Source organism: Mytilus edulis, chromosome 5 (assembly GCF_963676685.1).
Source record: "Mytilus edulis chromosome 5, xbMytEdul2.2, whole genome shotgun sequence".
In the NCBI taxonomy this organism is placed as follows: domain Eukaryota; kingdom Metazoa; phylum Mollusca; class Bivalvia; order Mytilida; family Mytilidae; genus Mytilus; species Mytilus edulis.
Window position 1 is genome coordinate 26725887 of NC_092348.1, and position 24242 is coordinate 26750128.

The 24242-nt window shown below is 32.6% G+C and overlaps 2 protein-coding genes across 8 annotated transcripts; both read right to left on the reverse strand.

The window, feature by feature from the left end:
* Nucleotides 1-2149: 2149 nt before the first annotated feature.
* Nucleotides 2150-16404, reverse strand: LOC139523345 (heat shock 70 kDa protein 12A-like). Of its 5 annotated transcripts, none has more exons than XM_071317228.1 (5): nucleotides 16043-16404; nucleotides 12710-13028; nucleotides 10868-11086; nucleotides 8959-9112; nucleotides 2150-6446 (listed from the first exon to the last, which is right to left on the reverse strand). In XM_071317228.1, the coding sequence occupies exons 2-5, from the start codon at nucleotides 13025-13027 to the stop codon at nucleotides 5386-5388; spliced, it is 1752 nt and encodes a 583-aa protein (XP_071173329.1). In that variant the 5' UTR covers nucleotide 13028; nucleotides 16043-16404; the 3' UTR covers nucleotides 2150-5385. The 5 variants fall into 5 exon arrangements, with proteins under 5 accessions (XP_071173329.1, XP_071173330.1, XP_071173333.1 ...); XM_071317229.1 differs by having other exon boundaries at nucleotides 2253-6446; nucleotides 12710-13107; XM_071317232.1 differs by lacking the exon at nucleotides 16043-16404 and adding an exon at nucleotides 15828-15924 and having other exon boundaries at nucleotides 2253-6446.
* Nucleotides 16405-16509: 105 nt separating this feature from the next.
* Nucleotides 16510-22889, reverse strand: LOC139523346 (heat shock 70 kDa protein 12A-like). 3 transcript variants are annotated; one of them, XM_071317235.1, is made up of 6 exons: nucleotides 22761-22875; nucleotides 21966-22445; nucleotides 20700-20915; nucleotides 19995-20133; nucleotides 18103-19153; nucleotides 16510-16689 (listed from the first exon to the last, which is right to left on the reverse strand). In XM_071317235.1, the coding sequence occupies exons 2-5, from the start codon at nucleotides 22287-22289 to the stop codon at nucleotides 18108-18110; spliced, it is 1725 nt and encodes a 574-aa protein (XP_071173336.1). In that variant the 5' UTR covers nucleotides 22290-22445; nucleotides 22761-22875; the 3' UTR covers nucleotides 16510-16689; nucleotides 18103-18107. The 3 variants fall into 3 exon arrangements, with proteins under 3 accessions (XP_071173336.1, XP_071173334.1, XP_071173335.1); XM_071317233.1 differs by having other exon boundaries at nucleotides 16510-19153; nucleotides 22761-22889; XM_071317234.1 differs by having other exon boundaries at nucleotides 16510-19153; nucleotides 21966-22441; nucleotides 22761-22858.
* Between the last annotated feature and the right edge of the window lie 1353 nt (nucleotides 22890-24242).

The window sequence follows — 24242 nt, forward strand, 5'->3', positions numbered from 1 at the left end:
AGTCTTTTCTTTGTATCCATCACCCCTTTTCTCAACGTTTGACTTTTTTAAAATTTTGTTTGATTATGATATATTTTAAATTCATTGATATTTTCCACTCGAATAACATGTTTAGGAAATAATTACTGAACGCGATTTCAACGAGACTGACACATCAGAGGAATGCATCTTTAACTATGTACCCCGAAATGACAGGTACTTTGAAAGATGCATAGTTTTTTGTCTTTCGGTTGATATTTTGTAAACAGAAAGTACAAAAATGTATGCTGATCGCATATAAACTTTATATCCCTTTATAATGACAACAGCCATTGCAATAGGTATATGTTGCAATAGGATTATGCATGCCCCTTTTCACTGAACTAGTACACAATTTGTTTTTCAGGGGCCATCTGAGGATCACCTCAAGGTGCGGGTTTTTCTCGCTGCGTTGAAGACCCATTGATGGCCTTCGGCTGTTGTCTGCTCTTTGGTCTGGTTGTTGGCTCTTTGACATATTCCCAATTCCATTCTCAATTTCAACCCTCAAATAAAAATGCAAATATGTCAACCCTTAAGTCGATTCATCAATTTCTTCACATTAAGGTAAACTGTACACATTTTTATTTTTTTAGGCTTCTGTTTTGTTCAATTGTACATTCTCCACTTTCTCTACATTTGGTGTTATAAGTTTAAAAATCGGAAGCGCTCCCGTAGTATAATTGCTTAATGAAATAACAACAAATCGTAAATAAAAATTGATAATAAACTGTAATATATAAAAGATGAAAAGTAGTTACACGGATGATTATACATGTAGTAACGTTTGAAAAATTAATTTTCAAACCATGCTTTTTGGATGTTTGGACAACACCGCCTACTTTGTGTCTAGCGCTCTAAATCCCTTGGCCACCTAGACTGAACAAAATATTCAGCTTTCGTTGCCCTAGTGTTGCCCTGTTCAGTAGAATCAAGCATCGTAACACAGTACATGATATATGACAAGAAGATAAAAAAATTTACAGATTATTTTAGCTTAATATCAGCCATAAAGATTCTTAAGAGTCAATCAAAGAAATATTTGTCTATGTATCATATGTATGTCTAAACAAGTGAAGGTGATACAAGACTGAAAAAAACATATTTGTTTTGGTAAGTACTCTTTATATCAGCAGCACAATGATAAATCCTGAAATATGCATATATACCTGGAAATGAAGTATATATAAAGTAATAACAGTTTAACTGAACATTAGTATACCTATATCAATATCACAACAACCTGAAAAATTGACTATGTTACTTCAAAGTAAATTCTAACAAAGTAATAAATAGGATAATGTTAAAATGTATAAGTATGCACACACTTTTGAATCTCTATTTTCATTTTTCTGTAGTTCCGAAGTGGTTTGTTGGTACTAATCTTTGCTTTGAATGGAGAGCTGATGGAAGTGGTCTTGATCAATGTGGTAATGGTGAAGGGTCAAATAAGTATTGCGCTAGTGTAAACGAATGGACTACTTACTATAAAGATCGAAGTGACGATAGTGAAGGCGGTTGTCAAATGAGATGGAGTATTGAATCTGTTGGATATGGTAGTTGGTTTAACAATGTTGAGATCTGTTACCATTGGATTTCCTATGGTTATAGTAGAGACCCATGTGGTGTAGGTGAAACCTGTGCCAGTGTCGGTACGCCAACAAATTACTATAGGGATGATACCGATAATTTGTCGAAAGCATGCCAGATGCAATGGATGTTATCTGTCCCAGTAGATGCTCCGGAATGGATACAGAATGCCCAGCTTTGTTACCAGTGGTATACGGATGATGATAAAGGTCAATGTGGTGGAGAAGCAAACGGGTCATATTGTGCCATAGCAAACACATTTACCAGCTTTTACTCTGATCATACAAACGAAAATGCTGGTGGATGTTATATGAGATGGAAAATATTCGTTGATACTTAATTATTCTCTCGTCGGTCTTTTTTGCCTCTACTTTAAACTAATATCAAAATACGAACTTTAATCATTAGGATATCCTCATTAATTGTGTTAGACACGTGGAAATGAAAACTATTTCCTTGTTATTTAATTAACTCTTTTATCCTTTTATAACATATTTACATCGTTTAAATTGTTTTGGCATAATTTTAAAACAAAACGCAATTAAATTATTCAGTATTCATTATATTGTTTTATGAATTTATTTTTTATCTCAAGTAAATCAAGTTTGTTTAATTAAGTTAGAACACTTTGTAAAACAGCATATACATTTTTTTTTACAAATATTTACAAGTATATATAAGAGTATATTTGCATTTCCATGATATAGAATGCATTAAATGATACTTGCATCTTTGTTCTTATACTTTCGGAGGGATAACTATTACATGCACACACACCTTAATTTACACTTAAAAGTAGGTGAAAAGTATTCCATGTTATATCAATGTCCTACTTGTAACTTCTATAATAACGCAGGCACCAGAAATGTCTCAAAGATCTTATAATTTATCACGGAACATATTGTTCCCGGAATTTGTACAAAGTTTGCACGGACGTTGTCTATCGTTGTTTCTCATTGGTGTTTTATTAAAATTGACTGTCAATATGTCCACAAGAAGAGCACGGGTTCTGGAAAACCCTTCTGTTTCAAATGTGAAAAAAAACTTTGGACATTTCTGATCAATTCCATGAATTTTTATCATAAATAAAATAATAATTTCATTTTTACTGCACCCGATACGCATATCAATGGACTCAATATTTGAGAATAAAACCAAATGAAAAAGGAAATGGTATCAGCAATTTGTATGGGGGAGATATATTTCTTTAATTAAAACAATTCAGAGTATTTTACAATGTAGCAGCAGATTTGAATAACCTTGCAGTCCTCCGACAGATGTATGAACACAGTGGTAGTGATAACATTAACATTACCGAATTGTAATACTATTGGTTATTAGATATACTAGTAAGTAAGTAAGTTATTATACTTATAAAACGGGATGTTGTTGGCTTGTATGGTGTAAATAACTGTTGTGTTTTCAATTTCGTTATATCCATTATAAACGAGGCCATAAACAATCAATAAACTACACTAGCGGATGTATAAAGCCACAACCCTAGCAAACGATTTGGATATTACTTTGTGTTTAAGTAGTTACCGTATAAATGCAGCCCTTCGTCCTATAAACGACAAATTTAATTTTCCTTACCTGTGTGACATAACAGAAAATAAATGTCTCTTCACTAATGCTCGAGGCCACTACATTTGAGAATACAAAATATATTTAAAAATTGAGGAGCTGATAAAACCAAAAAGGACAAAAAGTATAACTAAACATTTCCATATGTATACCTTTGAATTGTAACAAATATGAATAACCATTGTTTTACTTTTGTCCAAAGAAAATGATAAAAATTGCGTAATATCGACTTATAACTAGTCCTGCTTCTGGTGAAATCTTTGTGTAAATATTTTGTAAATTATTTAAGTAATGTACATGTACGTGATTGGTTCATAAGTTGCAAACTTAACAGCATTGTACATGTTGTCTCGATAAAAATATTACTATTTGCAATGCAGGTATATGTACACAGATAAAAAAAAATGACTGCCTCATGACTCATGACTATCAAACTGCTTACTAGATATGAATTTATTTTGTTCAGTAGTACCTGACAAAAAGATAACGATAGTTTAAAGTTCATTCAATACTGAACTACATGCAACAGTATCGGTAACTTATGCATGTCTCATCCCCTTTAGATATGAAATCTTCCATTTCATACGACTCAATACATTTCGAATCAGAATAAGTTTTAAAACCAAAACGTATTGACTTGGAAACCGGCAGTAGGTCTCTAATAAATGTAATATCAGTATTACAAATCAAATCTTAAATCAATCCTAATTCTATCTTATTTTTGGGAAGTATTTTTAGAAATTCAAATGTGACGTCACTTTGTGCGTTGAGGCTTTGGCTAACTCAGTTGTGTATCTTTATATGCTGGATTAGTTTGTTTTATGTAATGTATCCGGTTTAATTCTGTCGTTAGTCAACATTTTGGTTTTATCATGTATATCTACTATATAGTCATTTTATAAGATTAACTGTTTGCAAACGTATGAATTATTCTAAATAATAATGATGTTCTTATCCCAGGCGATAACCCTAGCCGTAATTATTTTGGAACATTTGGTCCTCAGTGCTCTTCAACTTTGTACTTGTTTTGGGTTTCGAACATTTTTTATCTGAGCCTCACTGGTTAGTCTTGTGTGGACGAAAAGCACGACTGGCGTATTAAATTTTAAACCTGGTACCTTTTGTTAGCTATTATTCGTGTTTTTCTCTGTCCTATATGTTCTCCTATTTACTTGTATTGTAGTCTTGTCATGTAAAGTTGTCATTTTCATGTTATATTCAACATTGCCATAAAAGCGGGAGGTTTGGCATGCAAAAAAACCAGATTCAACCCACCATTTTTCTCTTAAAATGTCCTGTACTAAGTCAGGAATATAGCCATTGTTATATTAAAGTTCGTTTCTGTGTGTGTTACATTTTAATGTTGTGTTTCTGTTGTTTCGTTGTTCTCTTATATTTGATGCGTTTCGCTCAGTTTCAGTTTGTAACCCGTTTTGAATCGTAACTTCAGTACCAACACATTGCATTCATGTTTAGTACTAAAGATAAACATGCACATGTACGTATACCGTATAATTGAAACTTGTTTTATATGAATTAACTGCAAACTTTGAATTGGGATATGTATAGTAAGCATAATTCAAACTTATTTTCTTGAAATTGAGTGTTTATTTATCATTCGCAAGATTTTAGTAGATTTCTATTCAGTATATGTTTCGTATTTAGTATAGGTTTTTTATTTAGTATGGGTTCCGCATTCAATATAGGTTTCGTATTCAGTATATGTTTCGTATTCAGTATATGTTTCGTACTCAGTATGGTTTTTATATTTATTATTTAGTATGGGTTTCGTATTCAGCATAGGTTTTGTATTAAGTATGGGTTTCGTATGCAATATAGGTTTCGTATTGAGTATAGGTTTTGTATTCAGTATAAGTTTCGTATTTAGTATGGGTTCCGTATTAAGTATTTAGTATGGGTTTCGGATACAATATAGATTCCGTATTCAGTATATGTTTCGTTTTTGGTATATGTTTTGTATACTGTTTAAGGCCTTTAGTTGCACTAAAGTCTCTAATGCATAGTTGTCCCATTATATCATATATCTTCATTTTCTAATACTAGTATTAAGACACATTTCTCAGGATATTTTGAACAACACAAAACATGACATCTATATATGACCGATAGAAGAAATAAAAGTCAAATTATCTAAAGTATTACACATAAGGAGGCTTAATCTTTAAAGGCATCTTAAAGAAGATTTAGCTTTGCTCGAACAACAGCTTTTGATTCTGTTTCCATGGCTTTTGCCTTTATTTCCGTATCTCCGAATGTAAACTGGACAACGCCATGGCGCCTTTCGTCGGTTGGATTCGGAATATCAATTACAAACTCGCCTATTTTTCTACACCCCTTTTCATCAACGTACTTTGGGATAGTTTCTTCTTCCGTGACGTAAATTGCAACATTAATTTTGTCTTGTCTTCTTCGTATGGTATGGTAGCTGACTTTTACCTTAGTACCAACTTGGATGGATTCATTGGCAGTCATAAAAGCCTCGAAAACGCCTTCGCATCTTTCTTCGCCGTCTTCAACCACAAGTCTTGATCGATCATGCAAATTACTGTTGAATAAAGGTTTGATACGACGTCCATATGTCCTTCGAGTAAATCTTGATTGGATTAGATTTGGCATGTGTCCAAACAAAACGGCACCTTTAAGCACCGCCAGTCCTGGGTCATCCGGAGAAATAACCTTTTTGTCACTGAAAGCCTTTCGAATTTCCTCTTGAACTAAATGACATTCGGAAAATCCGCCAACAAGAAGTAATGTAGTAATGTCGCGTGCCTTACCATTAGAGAATGTATTTCTAATCAATTTGATAGTTCTGTCGATTACCTTTCTGAATAAAGATTTCATAAATTCTAAATCAATTATCAGTTTATCATTCTTCAATGTGATCTTTTGTGAGTATTTTGACTCTGAAAGCAATGTTTCGAATTCTTTATCACGTTTCCGTTTACAAAGTTTGTCGATAGCAAAAAAGGGAAAAGTAATTGTGACTTTTGGCCTTATACTACTAGCTTCAAGTTTACGTTTCGTTGTTTCAAATGATCTACAGAGATCAAGATACGAATCTACCTCTTCACATGCCAAGCTTTTCATCACATCTTTTCCAACGATATCATCGAATATTTGCAAGAATTCTTTATCTACGGATGAACCACCGCAGTCGTCTCCTGTAGCTTTACATAACTCCACCATCGTGTGTTCATCTAACTTCTCATGAGCAGTAATATCCACAGTCCCGCCTTAAAATGTAAGTGATAAGTTGGTACATGTTAAAGAACATATTAACTTAAATTCTTTTATTTATTTATATGGGAGGACAGATAAGAAAGTTTGTGTTAGATTTCTGAAAAACATTATCCATTCTCTAAGTTGTGGTATATTGAGGAGGGACGATAGATACAAGAGGAACAGTCAATTCGGCAATTAAAATACTTAAGATTTTGAAAAGCGATGCCTATAATATTTTATCACCCCTCTTCCCCCTACCAAACACACATAATCTACTTAATCAAAATTCTATCTGGGTAACGACTAAGCATACAAAATTGAAAAGGGAATGAAGTCGTACCCACTTATGATTGGTATTTGCAATGCTCACTATCTTGATAATAGTCATTAAAATATCTCCCCTTTGCAAAATATCAAAGTCATTCGACGGCCAAATCTTGTCAAACTTAATACGCCCACGTGTGCTAAAGAATTTGGTAAGCTAGTACACATACATTGTACATATCATTGGTGACCAAAATGAACCAGGAAAGATCATGCATGCTTATAACATTACGACGAAGTTTTATTTAGTTTCTATCTTTTTGATAGGTAGATATCTCCGGGTGTTCAGAGTGATTTTCATATGCAACATTCATAACTGCTAGTCCCCTCTCAAGACAATGTTATAACTAAACGTAGGAAGTTTTAAAACAACGTAAACAAAAAGCTTGGTTTTATTCGTAAATCTCATATCTCACTTAGTCGGTATTGCATACCCTTAGTCACCGTACGGTTCAAAGTAATTACAGATTTTAATATAGTAAATTTTATGAGTTTTTACATTCATTGTGTTGATGTCACCGGTGAAGGGCGTTTCAATCCCGATTGTATAGCCAGCTTAGTAGCTTAGACAAGTTTCTGTCAAAGTTTGGTACAAATCCCGGATAGTTTTAGAAAGTTATTAAAATTTTAAAAACTTTAACCACAGAGTAAATAAATGTGGACGCCACCGCCGATGACGACGGAATGTAGGATAGCTATGTCTCGCTTTTTCGACTAAAGTCGAAGGCTCGACAAAAATGCCAAACACAAAAAAAAGTTACCAAAGGTACCAGGATTATAATTCAATACGCCAGACCCGCGTTTCGTCTTCATAAGACTCATCAGTGACGCTCAGATCAAAATAGTTATAAAGCCAGACAAGGACAAAGTTGAAGAGCATTGAGGACCTAACATTCCAAAAAGATGTTGCCAAATACGGCTAAGGTCATCTATTCCTGGGATAAGTAAATCCTTAGTTTTCGAAAAATTTAAAGTTTTGTAAACAGAAAATTTATAAAAACGACCATATAATTGATATTCATGTCAACACCGAAGTACTGACTACCGGGTTGGTGATAGCCTCAAGGGCGAAACGTCCACCAGCAGTGGCGCAAACAGTTATTAAAGGTAACAAAACATGCATATCTCATTTTAAGAATTCAGGCTATTAGAATTCTTGAAACATGTACCCTGCAATACTGAAGTGTAAAACTTAAATGAGATGTGGTGTTTAGGTTATACGATTTCACGATAAACCTAATGAAATATATACTGTATAAAAAAGGAGATGTTGTATGATTGTCAATGAGACAAATATCCACCAAAGATTAAATGACGTGACTGTAAGCAATTATACATGTAGGTAACTATAAGGCTTTCAACAATTAGAAAATTTAATACCGTATATACATTTGTAGTCGGCTATAAAGGCTACCGTTATGATAAATATATAGCAATTCAGATAAGAAAAACTAACACACAAACCATGTAAGAAAAACGGAGAAGGTTCAGTAAGACCCCTTTTGGGCCCCAAAATACATCAGTTTTACAAAATTGTTATAATGTAAACTTTCAGCTATTTATTAGAAAGTAGAATACTTCTGCTACATAAATATGTGCTGCTTTTGACAATATAAGCACATATATCGGGTACTAGCATCATTGAGTCATGCTAAATTACTGAAATCTTCACACTTTTAGCATTTGAATTAAATTTAAGACGGGTTTCGTCTTAAATGGAATAGGCCGCATTTGTGTTAATTCTTAATATTTAAATGTAAGTTGTATTTGATGATAATACATAGCATATATAAAGGTTGAGGATGAACACGGATGAGACCACTTTCATTTTTTGACAAAAACTATCTGAAAAGTGACATATTATGGCATAATTGATAGATTTTTTTATAATTAAGCTTAAATATGAGGGTCTGAAATGACTAAATCAGTTCAAATATTTCACACAAACTAATTGAATCGACTGAAGTAGACACTTAAGTGTTTAAAAAGTGTACAAGATCTTTCTTCAGACGAACCTGAAATTTGAGGCCAAAATTGGCCCTTACCGGGACTACTCCTTTGACAGACATGAACCAACGTCAACCATTGAACTTTAAGCTTCTGATTTGGAACAGGCACATACAGAATGTTACTTCTGCTGTTTAACAAGCCAAAGAAGTACTAGATATAAATATGTAATGGCTTAAGGGAATCACTTGCCTCCTAAATCAACTACCATATATTTTGTTCCCTTCTGAATCTTAGAAAATACTTCTTTAAAACCTTGTTGACTCGCCATGGATAAACACTGGCAGAAGATAGAGGCATCTTCCGGTTCCAAGGATATGGCAAGCTTATCATTTTTTATACCAGCCTGAAATAAAGAAAATGCATTTGCTTACTTCAAGAACAACACATTCAAATAGACGGAGACGTGATGTGTGCGTAAGTACATATTAATTAGTAAAACAAGTTAACTACATGTGAACTATATCAATTAATAACAAACGTTCTTTTTCATCCATCCGTGATGTATTGAAATCGATCAAATTTTCTCCAAACAATAAAAATATATAGAAGAAAAAATATATGATTTGGGTTAATTATCAGATGTTGTTATCATATTAATATAATTCCGTTGGGTATCTAAATCCGCGGAGGGATCCAAATGCCGAAGAATAATTGACACGAGACCGAAAACGGTGGTGATATAAAATCTGGACCCGATTTCCACGGAGCATAAACGTATGCGGGAATCGGATATAGATTTTATTTAATAACGTTAGCTAGTAATTTTTTGGCTCTTTATTACTTGCTGTTTGGTGTGAGCCAAGGCTCTGTGATGAAAACTGTACTATAATTGTTTACTTTTTACACACTGTTACCTGGATGGAAAATTGTCTCGTTGGCACTCGTACCTTATCTTCTTATTTAAAATCACATTTTCATCTTGACAAGATGTAAAGAAACACTGTTGTTTTGTTGTTTTTTTTTACATTTAATGATGTGTCGTTTATATCGTGTATACATAAGAGCCACATTTCTTAGTCGTATTTGGCATTTTTACCTCAGGAATAGATTACCTTACCCGTATTTGGCACAACTTTTTGGAATTTTGGGTCCTCAATGCTCTTCAACTTCGTACTTGTTTGACTTTATAACTATTTAGATCTGAGCGTCACTAATGAGTCTTATGTTGACGTAACGCGGGTCTGGCGTATTGAATTATAATCCTGGTACCTTTGGTAACTTTTTTTTGTGTTTGGCATTTTTGTCGAGCCTTCGACTTTAGTCGAAAAAGCGAGACATAGCTATCCTACATTCCGTCGTCATCGGCGGTGGCGTCCACATTTATTTACTCTGTGGTTAAAGTTTTTAAAATTTTAATAACTTTCTAAAACTATCCGGGATTTGTACCAAACTTTGACAGAAACTTGTCTAAGCTACTAAGCTGGCTATACAATCGGGATTGAAACGCCCTTCACCGGTGACATCAACACAATGAATGTAAAAACTCATAAAATTTACTATATTAAAATCTGTAATTACTTTGAACCGTACGGTGACTAAGGGTATGCAATACCGACTAAGTGAGATATGAGATTTACGAATAAAACCAAGCTTTTTGTTTACGTTGTTTTAAAACTTCCTACGTTTAGTTATAACATTGTCTTGAGAGGGGACTAGCAGTTATGAATGTTGCATATAAAAATCACTCTGAACACCCGGAGATATCTACCTATCAAAAAGATAGAAACTAAATAAAACTTCGTCGTAATGTTATAAGCATGCATGATCTTTCCACATTTCTTAGTCGTATTTGGCATTTTTACCTCAGGCATAGATTACCTTACCCGTATTTGGCACAACTTTTTGGAATTTTGGGTCCTCAATGCTCTTCAACTTCGTACTTGTTTGACTTTATAACTATTTAGATCTGAGCGTCACTAATGAGTCTTATGTTGACGTAACGCGCGTCTGGCGTATTAAATTAGAATCCTGGTACCTTTGATAACTATATTCTTTACATTCGACGGGATAGTTTTGCATACGGAGAAAAATAAAGTTGTTTGTCATCATACACAAAATGACATCAAATACTAAACATATTAACTAAAAAGAAACAAACCTTCTTAGCACTTTCTCTCATGAACTGTTTTGCTCCATCAGACCATATGGCAGGAACTGTCAATACCCATTTAATTTCATCCGGGTTCACAGATACTCCCTTATCTGAAAGTGTCTGATGTAGGTGGTCACAAAGAGCCTTTATACAGGAAGAAAACACAACAACTGCTGGCAATGACTGCCGACGAACATCAAGTAATGGAGTATCTAATGTTAGATTCTGTAAAAATACATATATTTATACAGGAGGCAAACACAACAACTGCTGGCAATGACTGTCATAGAACATCAAGTAATGGAGTATCTAATGTTAGATTCTGTAAAAATACATATATTTATACAGGAGGCAAACACAACAACTGCTGGCAATGACTGTCATAGAACATCAAGTAATGGAGTATCTAATGATAGATTCTGTAAAAATACATATCACCTCAGAAACTTACAAAACCTTTGAATAGACTTATTAAGAAGGGATATAATTACGATACTGTTGTCAAGTCATTAAAGATTGCATATTTTGGCGTTAATATTGAGTCACTGATAAGGTCTTTGCATCGGAACTAAACACATTTATTCTAAAAACAGTTGTTGGCATGACACGGGTTATGTTCTTCTCATATATGTTATGATGGTATGATACTAAACCCCTAACGGGAAGGATTGTGCCTGATGTTCATATGATGAAATCATAATCTTTCAGTCAGTTTAATTGAAGTCTGGAGCTGGCATGTCAGTTAACTGCTAGTAGTCTGTTGTTATTTATGTATTATTGTCATTTTGTTTATTTTCTTTGGTTACACCTTCTGACATCAGACTCGGATTTCTCTTGAACTGAATTTTAATGTGCGTATTGTTATGCGTTTACTTTACTACATTGGTTAGAGGTATAGGGGGAGGGTTGAGATCTCACAAACATGTTTAACCCCGCCGCATTTTTGCGCCTGTCCCAAGTCAGGAGCCTCTGGCCTTTGTTAGTCTTGTATTATTTTAATTTTAGTTTCTTGTGTACAATTTGGAAATTAGTATGGCGTTCATTATCACTGAACTAGTATATATTTGTTTAGGGGCCAGCTGAGGGACGCCTCCGGGTGCGGGAATTTCTCGCTACATTGAAGACCTGTTGGTGACCCTCTGCTGTTGTTTTTTATTTGGTCGGGTTGTTGTCTCTTTGACACATTCCCCATTTCCATTCTCAATTTTATATATTTATACAAGACATTTTGACGGAAATTTGGTAATTGAATAGTTATTCATTTAAAAGAATCGATATATATCCGAAACCCTATCTTTGTAAAAAGAACCCATAAAACTACACAGCCTGTACTTTCTGGTATTATGATGTATTTTCCCGAGATAACCTTAATCACAACATGATTATGGCTCTCAATAGATAGGAAATGAATATTTGTATATTTATGTGTAAGCCAATTCTGATTACAAATCTAAGATTTGCTTATCAGGGTCTGACAACACCCCGTTTGGCTTTCTATTCTGGTAATTGTTACATCAGTCAATGAGGTATACATATTTATTATATAATGATGTGCATGTAGTATTTGAAATACATATTTGCTCGCTATCGTGTATGGATAAAGTCATTTGTTCAGGTGTAAAATAATGATCCTTCTTTTGAGAGAGGCCTTACAAATTCTTAAGCTGTATCTCAGGACAAAATTGTATCACACTCAGTTTGTTTAAATCATGTTATATAATGTTCGTCGCTTTTTTTGTTTTACACGTTTTACACTTTATACATGCCTTGGCTCTTATATGACAACAGGTATCTAACAAATCTAAAGATAAGAAACATAATGAAAACAACTAAACATTCAAAACTAACCTCACAGCGATATAACTTCATCTTAAACTGCTGAAAGAAATAATAATCATCTTCCGTCTCGTCAGTCACTACCGCAGCATAATCATTCTCTGCTTGATATCCGAAAGATACTATTTCTAGGTTTTTCCTCAGGAGTATACATGTTGGTGTTTTCAATGACAAAAGTTGTTTAGAACCTGCATTCCACACTTGATTGGCCTTAATATCTAGTTTATCTTTTTTGAAACTAATTCTAGTTGAAAACGCATAGCCACTGTAAGTTGTTCCAAAATCGATAGCTGCCACCAATAACGTGTTGTCAGATTCTTCACAAGCCATTCTTTGAATACATATACTAGATCATCAGTATTTTGTTATGATTTATTTGTCGTATATATAAAATCGCACATCTTTTTAGGCTATTTGTCAAGTTAGAAAACAAATGGAGAATTAAAATATATAAATAATGGAAACTCATACTTCATATTAAACTGTGCATTTTTTTTAGTCTTTCCTTTAGTTTGGAATCTGTTTTATTGGATGTTTAATTTCATGACCAATATAACAGTTGCTACAAGTGTATCAACACTGATTATCTGTCAATAGCACCTGAATGCACTTATTGATTTGTATTCGAGTTACTCAGATGTTAGCTTTTAGTGTGTTGTGGAATTTTGTATGTATATGTTTGTATTTGTTTTTTTTTTCTTTTTGACAATATTGTTGTCTGTTCTTATACCTATGATTTTTACCTTAAAATGTGATTCTTTTCGTCCATTTCGTTTATATCATAATCGTTTTTAACAATGAGTTTAGAAGTTTAACTGTCACAGTTATTCATGTAACCAGATAAGCAATTGATGTATGCAAGATACCTCATGCTCGTTTGATTTTGGTTGATTATTTTGAGTAAATTAATTAATGGATTTTTGTTTCAAAACGCGAAAATACTAATAAACAAATTAAAGCAAATATTTTAAACAAAAATCTAAATTTAACTGGAAAGTATTAAAAACAAACAAAAACCTAGTAAGTTAAAATATTACTTGACTGTTATTGAAAATTGACATGCGCGCGAAATAGAGTGATTGAGTTGAAGTGTTTTGTCCAAAACGTTAGAATTTAAATAACCTGCCCTCAGAAATTTTAATCATGAACAAATTTACGGATTTTTAAGAGATTTATTTCACAATTATTCACATTGTATACTTATATGGACACAAATAAAGTTTATGTCTATGATTGTACGACAAATGCTATATTCTTAAACAACTTGAAATTATAAAATTCTACAGATAAGATGCCAACGAAAATATAAAGTGACATTTACGAAAGATGGTTACACTTGTATGTCAAAGGTAAACGAATGAATATTTTGAAGAAAAATGTAAGCATAGAAGTTCAAACAAGCATTTAGAAAAACATGGATTATAAATTTACATGTATATTAATATTCTATTTGGATTTAATTTTTTTTTTAAAGTTGAACTATTTAAGTTTTTTAATTTCAACAAGTTCTAACCGTGTGTTATATGAGGAGATCAATTTTTTACGACTTTTTACTTTTTGTCACACACAATTAAGGTTCATCAGTTTAACCTCTTTACAAATATGGCCATATTAACACCACAAAATTTACAAAAGAAGCTGAAGTCATGGAAAAACAAAGCAATTCAGTTTTAAGTATAGTTTTCTTTTCAGAAAATTATAAACTTTTAAAGATTTCAAGATTCTTTTTCTTTCGTGCCAAAATAAGTTTTGGAAACTGCATGTCCTGTCTATTGATATCATGAGATGTTGATATTGACATGGACAATAGATGGACGATTGATATCTACATAAAAATGGCACGGATAAGAGATTTAAATTGTGTAAATGATGGACTTTATCAAATGAAAATTCAAGGATGGTGTTCTCGAAAGTATCCTAAGATTCGTCGTAAGTCATAGATAAGACCGATTTTAGAATGGACTTAGGATCGACTTAGGACACTCTTAAGTTGCGTCTCGAAGCTATCTCAGACGCATCTTATGTTAGGACGTCCTACAAATATCCTATATGCGAAATTCTAAATAGTTAAAGTAATTGTTTGATAAAACATTTATTAGAGACGAAACCAATTAATAAAATTGTTTACAAAATTTTGTAATAACATGTGTTTAATTAAATGCATGATTTCAAATGTTATTATAAAATAATATTAAGGATTTTGATATAAACTGTTAAACAATTTGTTTTGAAATGAAAATATTGAATTCTTAGTGTCATCGTATCGTAAAACACGAAGTTCAAAGTTTTAAATCATGCACAATTTCTTTATACGAGTTAATAGCCGATGGTGCGTTTCTTTTCAAATTCATCTTCACGTAATAAAATGAGAAAAAAGCATGCACAACGTTAGGATGAAGATATGATGATTTTAAGACACCTAATTAGGTGTCCTAAAGTAAGGACTAAAAATATGATATATCCTAAGTTAAGAGAGCTTGAGAACACGACTTAGGACAAAGACTTGTCATAAGATGGTCTTAGGACACGTCCTAATCCTAAAATAGCTTTGAGAACACCACCCCAGGTGTTTATTTATTTTGGCATTCCTGTGGAAACCATAAAATCTCAAAATCGAGCTTATTATTAATTCTTCATTTTTCTGAAACATGAATACCATCTAAATTAAAATATGTAGTTAATGCCATTTTTGCGCCTGTCCCAAGTCAGGAGCCTCTGGCCTTTGTTAGTCTTGTATTATTTTAATTTTAGTTTCTTGTGTACAATTTGGAAATTAGTATGGCGTTCATTATCACTGAACTAGTATATATTTGTTTAGGGGCCAGTTGAAGGACGCCTCCGGGTGCGGGAATTTCTCGCTACATTGAAGACCTGTTGGTGACCTTCTGCTGTTGTTTTTTTTTCTATGGTCGGGTTGTTGTCTCTTTGGCACATTCCCCATTTCAATTCTCAATTTTATCATGCTTAAAAAACATTACCAGGTCCGCAACTTTGTCTTTACTTAGAGTAAATGTTGAGGTATAAACGTGGCCACAGTCTTCAATTCCTTCTGCTGAACATTAACATGTTTGATGAAAGTGCCAAAAATAAAGGAATAGTAATGCGGTTACTAAGATGGTAATTACAATACCTTAATGAATTATGACACAATTCCCATTAATCTTGTTTCACTTTCGTTATGCCATGGTCTAAAGAGATTTGTAAACAAATGTATAAACAGTCAAACAAATAAACTATTAAACTAATAAACAAACGAAACGAAACAAGAATTAAAGTTATTATTTGTTTCTCAGAATTAATACAGATGATAGTAATACAAACAGGGTTATACAACATATATTATACCTGTTATCTGAATATTATCATTACTGTTCAAATATTCTACTCTGTTTTTCAAATAGGAAGTTCATAATTAATTTGTACGCCTTTACATATTGATCTCAGGTAAAAAAAAATTCTAAAACTAGATTTATGAAAGTTTCAGTAAATACTTTACAGGTAATACCTATTTTAAGATTTTGTGTAACTGTTATACGGTAACAATAGTCTTAAAATACGCGCATATTTTGGCTTGAAACAACCCTAAATATTAATTGAAAAAAATGAATTCTATTTTACCTATCACGTTTAAGTGATAGATGCTTTTTCTACTTCATTTATGTATGGTCACTCAATTACACGTTGAAATCAAATATACGAGACATTTTAGAGTAAATATTGTCAATGTTCTTGTATATTTGTATTTGCATTTGAAGAAGAAGGTTGTAAAAACAAATGAATTATTAACATGTAAAAATAAATACAAGTAACTATTGTACTGTGAAATGAATTTATTCGTAATATTTTTTTGCCTGTCAGTACAATTTTTTCCTTAACAAATACAGAATCAGGACAAAATGCTATACATGTTATAACCTTCTCCTCTGCTAAAATAAATTGGGTGTTATCCTATAAAATTGAGTATGTTGATGTTACCCGGGTCTGGTTGGTACCTGGGAAAGAATAAAGAATTATAAATACATTTTCATAATATTTATTTTACATGTGGTATGTCGGCTTATCAGCAATATAATGATAAAACCCGATGCATCTCGCAGGATACACATGATACCGTTAATCACCTAAACCACGGTATTTAAATTGTAACTATAATAATACAATAAAAAATAGGGTCCCTACTTTTTACAAAACTTCACTGTCTCACATTGAGTCTTAAAATAATTTTATCATTTTATGTTAGTTGCTTTGTTTTGTTTTTATAATTCGTACCAATCTTTTGAAATAGTATATACACGATACATAATACAAGATATTTTATTAACCAATCATTGAGCTAAAGTATCAATAAAATTACCAAAAAAGAACAGTAAGTTATTGAAATGCTTAGAATAATGTAAAGTACATTTAAACAAACAGATGAATATTCATTTAAACAAAGTAACATAATGTTAAACAATGTCATTGACAAAACATTGTGTTATTTTTCTATTATAATTTTTCTTTGATTAAGTTTTTGTATTCGTGTCTTTAATTTTTGTTAATGTCCTTTGTCTATATGCCTTTTTTATGTTTTATATATATATATGACTTGGCTCTTTATTTATTCATCCTGTCATTGTGTAATTGTGTCATGATAAAAGTTGTATTCTTGTCTTTCATTATGGCTAATGTGCTTTGTCTATATGCCTTTGTAGGCTTTGTTAGTTTCTTTGATACACATTTGTTTGTTTTATAGGGATTAAGATTATAACACAATGTTGACTGCTGTACTAATTATGAACATCGTTGTCAATATAAATTAATTGTATGCGACTGTCATCCAAGTGAGAGGTTTAGCTAGCTATTAAACAAGATTTAATCCACCAATTTTTAAATAAGAAAATGCCTGTACCAAGTCAGGAATATGACAGTTGTTGTCCAATCGTTTGAAGAGTTTGAGCTTTTGATTTTTTCATTTGATTAGGGACTTTCCGTTTTGAATTTTCCTTGAGTTCAATATTTTTGTGATTTTCCTTTTTGTAAGTCATTTTAAAAACCACTGTGATCTCTAGACATTACATTTGATAATCAATCTATAGACCTAGACCTATATAATTTACTAAATAAAATTTGTTGACTGTGACATGGCTAATAGCTTTATTATCCTTTCGACTCACTTGTTCTTACTTCTTGGTCAATGATCAATACGACTAGGTAACTGCTTATTCTCATTCTTTATACATCCCTTATCGTGCATTCATAACATTAATAATCTCATCATTATGCTACTTACATAAGTAGACTTTATTATGCTTTACTATTTTTATAATAAATTAATATATTGTCTAGATATTAACACAAAAATAAGTAATTTGCATTTAATCCATGTCATCTTTAAAGGGAAATATTCATCTTAGCTATCTCACTTTAATTATTCTAGACGGAATGTTTCTTTAGATACTTCTTTGGCATTTTTGTCAGTAGCAGTTATGAATATTTCTGTGTCTCCAAATTCGAATTCGACTTTTACAGTTCTTTTTTGTTCACATGGGCTCGGAACTGTTATAAAACATTCCCCTACCAAGCTACAATCTTCGTCGTCTATGTACTTAGTGTCGTCGTTGCACGATTTGTACAAAGCAACACGAATTTTCTCCTGATTCTTTTTTATAGTGTGATAAGGTTTTGTAATATTTTTCCCAATTGGAACGGAACTTCCAGATTTCACCAGAAGTTCAAAAACTCCATCACACCTCATTTCACCGTCTACCAGCACGCGCTTTCTTTCCTCGTGTTGCTTTTTGTCAAAGATCGGTTTTATTTTTCTTCCATATGCAAACTGTGTTATTCTAGTTGTTACAACATCCGGCTGGTGTCCAAAGAGAACAGCTCCCTTCAAAACGGCTAAGGTTGGATCTTTGGGAGTGATCACGGTTTTCTTAGAAAACGTTTCCTTTATTTTATCCTGAACAATTTCGCTCTCTGAAAATCCACCAACGAGCAGAAGGACAGATATATTGGCCGCTTCATTTTGAGAGAGAACACTCTCTATTTTTAAGATAACGCTTTCGCTAGATTTTATGAATAATGATCTAGCAAAATCAGGAAACAAACGCATTTTCCCGCTTTCAATCGTTATCCTTTCAGAATATTCTGAATTTTGCACTATTTTCAGAAAGCCATCATCACCACATATTTTGTCAAGGGCCGAAACCGGAACTGGGATATTAATTTTACCTGTCTCATTTCTTGTGATAATTCTTTTAGCAGATTCAAATGAATGCTGCAAGTCAAGATACTCTGTTTCATATTTGGTCTTGAATGTGTCCATACGATCTGCTCCAAGAATGCTATGAAGAACGTTAAAGAATTCTTGGTCAACACATGTCCCGCCACAATCGTTACCTGTCGATTTGCATATCTCTTTGAAGAGACCCTTTTTAAGAATTTCATGCCCGCTGATGTCAGCTGTTCCTCCTGAAATCAAATTTTTTGTGAGATTTTTCTTGTCATCAGTATTGATAATTTATTTTAAGTAGAATACACTAATAATTTTTAACTATAAGTAAATGGTTTCATTTATTTCACAGAATTAGAAATAAGAAAACATCTACCCTAAATGGTTATGTACCATATGTCGAGTAAGATTTGTTCTATGGACAATTTCTTTATTACTCGTCCATCTTATGTCGACGATAATTTTGGATGGAATGTTTAGGAAGATGAATGTGGTACATAAATGCAGCATCAGACCACAAAAGCTAGACAAATATCTAATTCAAAATATGTAAGATATACTATAACCATTGAACTTCTATATGCTGGAGACAGTCCCTTTGTTTTCAGCAAAACATAAAAAGTTTTGAGTCTGTTCATTCATATATCAGAATTACACAAGGATTTAGAAAAATCAATTAAAATCCTGAATTCCTACTTTCAAACTCTTCATTCCAGTCCTGTTTTATATGTTATTCCATATTATATTGTATTTTTTGGTTTTGTTTGTAGTTTGTATTACATGCATTCCTACTATATTTTTCATTTATTATTGTTTATTTCTATATAGGGAGAGGACGTCACTAATGTTGTTAAACCTTGTGTCCTTCCCCTTTGGCTACTTTTGCCAGTAAAATATGTTTAAACTTACAGGCGTACATTAATAAATAATAAACGCTATAGGAGAACATTGTATAGTACACTAAACCATAGGGGAAGCTCTAAATGTACCTTTGTGTTGATGATACGGTAGTTGGTTAACATAAGTATGGTGCCTGTGTTTGTATCGGCATTTGAACTCCAGAGGATGTTGTATACCTACCTCCTAAATCAACTACCAAACATTTTGTATGGGGACGAAGAGCGCTTTTCTTTTCACTTTCTGCGCACCAAACTTGACAATAAAGAGACGCTACCTCAGGTTCAAGTGCGATAACTAATCTATAAGAAGGTATTCCGGCCTGAAAATAGTATGTTTATGGAGGTATCAGTACGCCGGAAAACAGACATTGATTACAAAACTATTTGTCGATATTTTTGCAGGTTCAAATAAACTGAAACTTTTTTCAAAATCAAATAAAACAAAAACATACTTTGACTTTAACGTAAAAAGAAATGATTGCTACAAAACAAAAGGCTGTCATTGTTCACATGGAATACAGATAATCCATCGGCCTGTTACTAAAATATATACTTACTCTACATGCCACTATAAGGGCAACGACGTTTAATTGACTCACCAAATAAACTTATTTTATTTTTTTGAAGTGACAATTTTGAAAAGTGATTTTTGAATTACGCATAATATCCCTAGTGTATAGTTAGATTTTAAGTATGGAAGAATTATATTTTTGTTGTTAAGTTTAGGCGTTTCATCTTTCCTTTTATTTTGCGTTTTTTTCCTTCCTAACTCCCTTTTTTTAATATATTCGACTAAATCATTACATAAAAGATAAGTGTTTCAACTTTTTTCAAAATTTGCACTTTACTTTAAAAGCCCTATGAATAATACCTATATGTGCTTTACCTTCTCGCATGAGGTTCGCATGAAGATTTTGGCCTCATCGGTCCATATCGCGGGAACTGTCAGGCACCATTTTATCTCATCTTCATCCAGTTCATATCCTTGATTTGTAAGAGTATCTAAACAACTTTGTCTTAAAGCCATGATCGACTGTGTAAACACATCTATTGCTGAATGTTCAATTCCGTGGATATCTTTCAATTTCATATTGGAATGTGCCTTTGAAATGAAACATGCGCATTAAAATAGTATTACCTTTGAAATAAAGTTGATAGTCATTTATTATACATATAAGATATGCAATAAAGGCAACCGTAGTATACCGGTGTTCAAATAAACTCATCATAGATACCAGGATTAAATTTTGTAATTACGCCAGACGCGCGTTTGGTCTACAAAAGACTCATCAGTGACGCTCTAATCCAAAAAAGTCAAAAGGGCCAAATATAAAAGAACGAAGTTGAAGAGCATTGAGGACCAAAAGTCCTAAACGTGTTGCCAAATACAGCTAAGGTAATCTATTCCTGAGGTAGAAAAACCTTAGTATTTCAAAAATTTAAAAGTTATGTAGCCAGTTAATTTATAAATATGACTATATCAATGATAATTCATGTCAGCACAGAAGTGTGCCGACTACAAAGTCATAAATCGATTGAGAGAAAAATATCCGGGCTACAAACTAAAACCGGGGGAAACGCATCAACTATATAAGAGGACAACAAAGGATCAAATATTGTTTAGAAGATGGGCTACTCCCATGTGTAATTGAAATTGAACCAAAAAAATAAAAACCTAATGAAAAACAAAGAATGACTCAAAACATTGGTTAGTAAACCATTCCTAACAATCAAATACATTTTTAAAATTTTCTAACCACGTCACTGCGATCTATCATGTCAACCAGATAGTTGTTACAAAATCAGTCTTTTGCTATCTTCTGTCCGGAACCATGTTTTTTTTAACAAACATAACGATATGTTTATATACCAATAGAACTCTCTGGACTTTGTTAAAGGGGCATTAGCCATGATTTACCCCCAAATATACGAATCTTTTTGTGTCAAGTATCAATAAAAGCGTTATTCTTATAATGTTTTTCGTTATAAGCGGTTAGTATGGATTATAAATTTGTCAAAATGAGCGCATATATATTCTCTGATGTATAGTTGATTTGAAAGTGAATAATTCGACATCCTGTGAATCCGTATTCATGTGAACATAAATTGACTGGGCAGGAATTATTTGATAGAAATAACAAAAGACTCTTACTTTTCTGGTATACAATTCCATTTTGAATTGACGAAAATACAAGAATTCATGTTTATCAGCGGTTTTGTCCAGTAATTTATTTTCGTATGCTGTTTCTGCTTTGTAGCCATAGGACACAAAATCGCCATTCCTTTTCAGCAATAAACTTGTTGGTGTTTTGAACGAAGCAAGTCGATTTTCCCCAGAATTCCATGGTTGATTAATTGTTATATTAAGTTTGCTTGTCTTATAATCTTTGACAGAAGAGAAAGCGTAGCCTGAATATGTTGTTCCAAAATCTAAAGCTACTACAACGACAACGGGTTTCCGCCGAGCTGTTGCCATGGTACCGAAAACAAATACCAAATATATGAAAAATCAATCCATAAATTTAGATGTACATGATGAATGACGTGTTCTCGGTTTTTTTTCGAAATCTTTAGATACTGAGACGTCGCCTCTGGTTCGTGGGTTGTATCTGAACTATGTGGATGAACCTATCTGAAAGTAAACAAAACAGGAAGCATAATAGTATGAATAACACTAGATGTTCAGCAAAAAATAAAAAATAATCAATCAATTCGATGAATAAACTTGGGCTACTGATTACAATAATTCACCTTCAAGTTAATAACTCAATGACCTTATATTCTAAAAATGAAAGTAGATTATCCTTCCTTACCATGTATTGCATAAAATTGAAATACTGAACGGAAATGCAAGTGTTTAACATAAAGGAATTTGTATTAAATATTTCTTTTCAAATTTGATTAAAAGATATAAACATGATAAACAAAAATATGTATGTTTACTTACACGTAGTTCTACCAGGAAATGATAATATTTAGTGTTACTAGTAACATGAGTAAATAATATCTTCAGTAATTGGACTATGTTGATATTTGATATATATGTGTATTTTTTATCACGTGCCGCAGACATAGTTAACATGGTTAAGTTATCTTGATTAGACGCATTACTACAAAAATGAAAAGGTTTATACTAGGTTAGATCATTTGATTATGGTAGAGACATAGATACTGATATATAATACTTGGGAATCCATGTCTAGATAATGCAGCATAAAGTTGAAAAAGGCAAAACAAACAACTGATTTTTTTCTTCTAAAAAAAAAGTGTGGTTCTGTGTCGTTTATGTATACCCCAAGTCTTTATTTATTTTAATCGAAAAATTAAATAAATTATTAATATGGATGGTTTTTATAAAATGCAATTGCACTGCACGTTCATTTTACTTTTTGAATATAGGCTAGTTGGATGTGTTTATTTAACTGTCTTTGGCAACAGATGACTTTGAGGATGACTTCCGTTTCACGTGGAATGGATGAGTGGTATCTAACAATTTTGATTTTCAGGACGGATTGAAAAAAGGGAAAGGGTAGGGCACTTATTTTTTAATTCTTTAGACAGAATGGTAATTGCTTGGTTATTTCTAGTGTTTTATCAGCAAATAATATAATATATGATACCTTGCACATACTTAAAGTTTACATTTTTCCCTTAAACTAGGACTAACACTCAATATCAGAATGTTCAATATGTCGATGATTTACAGCGCTTTCCCAAAACGTAGTACATTATTTTTTATCCTTAGACTTTTTACCAGGCAGCATTTGTATTTTCATCTCGTTCAATTTTATTTTTTTAAATCTCGCATTGGAACATGTCAGTACCAATGAGAATCACTGGCAACACAAGAATAAAGAGCAAAACCTTTCCGGAGGTCTGAATAACGTCATAAAAGTTTAATTAACAAAACACCGAACTCCAACATTGTCCAAGGTGAATCATAAAAGGGGGAAGTCAACAAAACCTGAAAACAAACGGTCGACCAAATCAAAGAAACAATAAAGGAGATTTTATTTTACTCCCGAAATTCTCATGATAATGGCTTCATCTCAATTACCATTAAAAGGACACCTGATGATTTAATGATGATGCCAGCTCATATGGGGCTTTTGTGATTTTTAATTCTGTACATTATATTTTCGAAAACAAACATCCGTCGATACATGTATCTTTGCATTGCACAAGGTCATGTTTTTCTCTGACTGTTTATGATGTCTTTACACGAAATCCATTGGATGTTGGACGTGTCCAGATTAATCATTTATAGTCTTAGATGCATGATTTTTTTAGTAGTTGTTAGAGGCTTTGAATTGTTTTGCATTGTTATTCGGGGCCTTTTATAGCTTAGTGTGCGGTATAGGCTTTGCTCGTTGTTGAAGGCCGTACTGTGACCTATAGTTGTTAATTTCTGTGTCATTTTGGTCCCTTG

What these genes read in the sequence shown, in the direction of transcription:
- LOC139523345 (XM_071317227.1), bottom strand. Translation starts at nt 13,466, where the DNA reads ATGGACGAAAAGAATCACATTTTAAG. An exon ending in GAAAAGAATCACATTTTAAG is followed by an intron (nt 13,029 to 13,440) that starts GTAAAAATCATA and finishes ATGTATTCAAAG; the next exon opens with AATGGCTTGTGAAGAATCTG. An exon ending in TGAAGTTATATCGCTGTGAG is followed by an intron (nt 11,087 to 12,709) that starts GTTAGTTTTGAA and finishes GTATTTTTACAG; the next exon opens with AATCTAACATTAGATACTCC.
- LOC139523346 (XM_071317233.1), bottom strand. Translation starts at nt 22,289, where the DNA reads ATGGCAACAGCTCGGCGGAAACCCGTTGTCGTTGTAGTAGCTTTAGAT. An exon ending in TGGAATTGTATACCAGAAAA is followed by an intron (nt 20,916 to 21,965) that starts GTAAGAGTCTTT and finishes TTCATTTCAAAG; the next exon opens with GCACATTCCAATATGAAATT. An exon ending in TTTGGTAGTTGATTTAGGAG is followed by an intron (nt 19,154 to 19,994) that starts GTAGGTATACAA and finishes ATTTGATTTCAG; the next exon opens with GAGGAACAGCTGACATCAGC.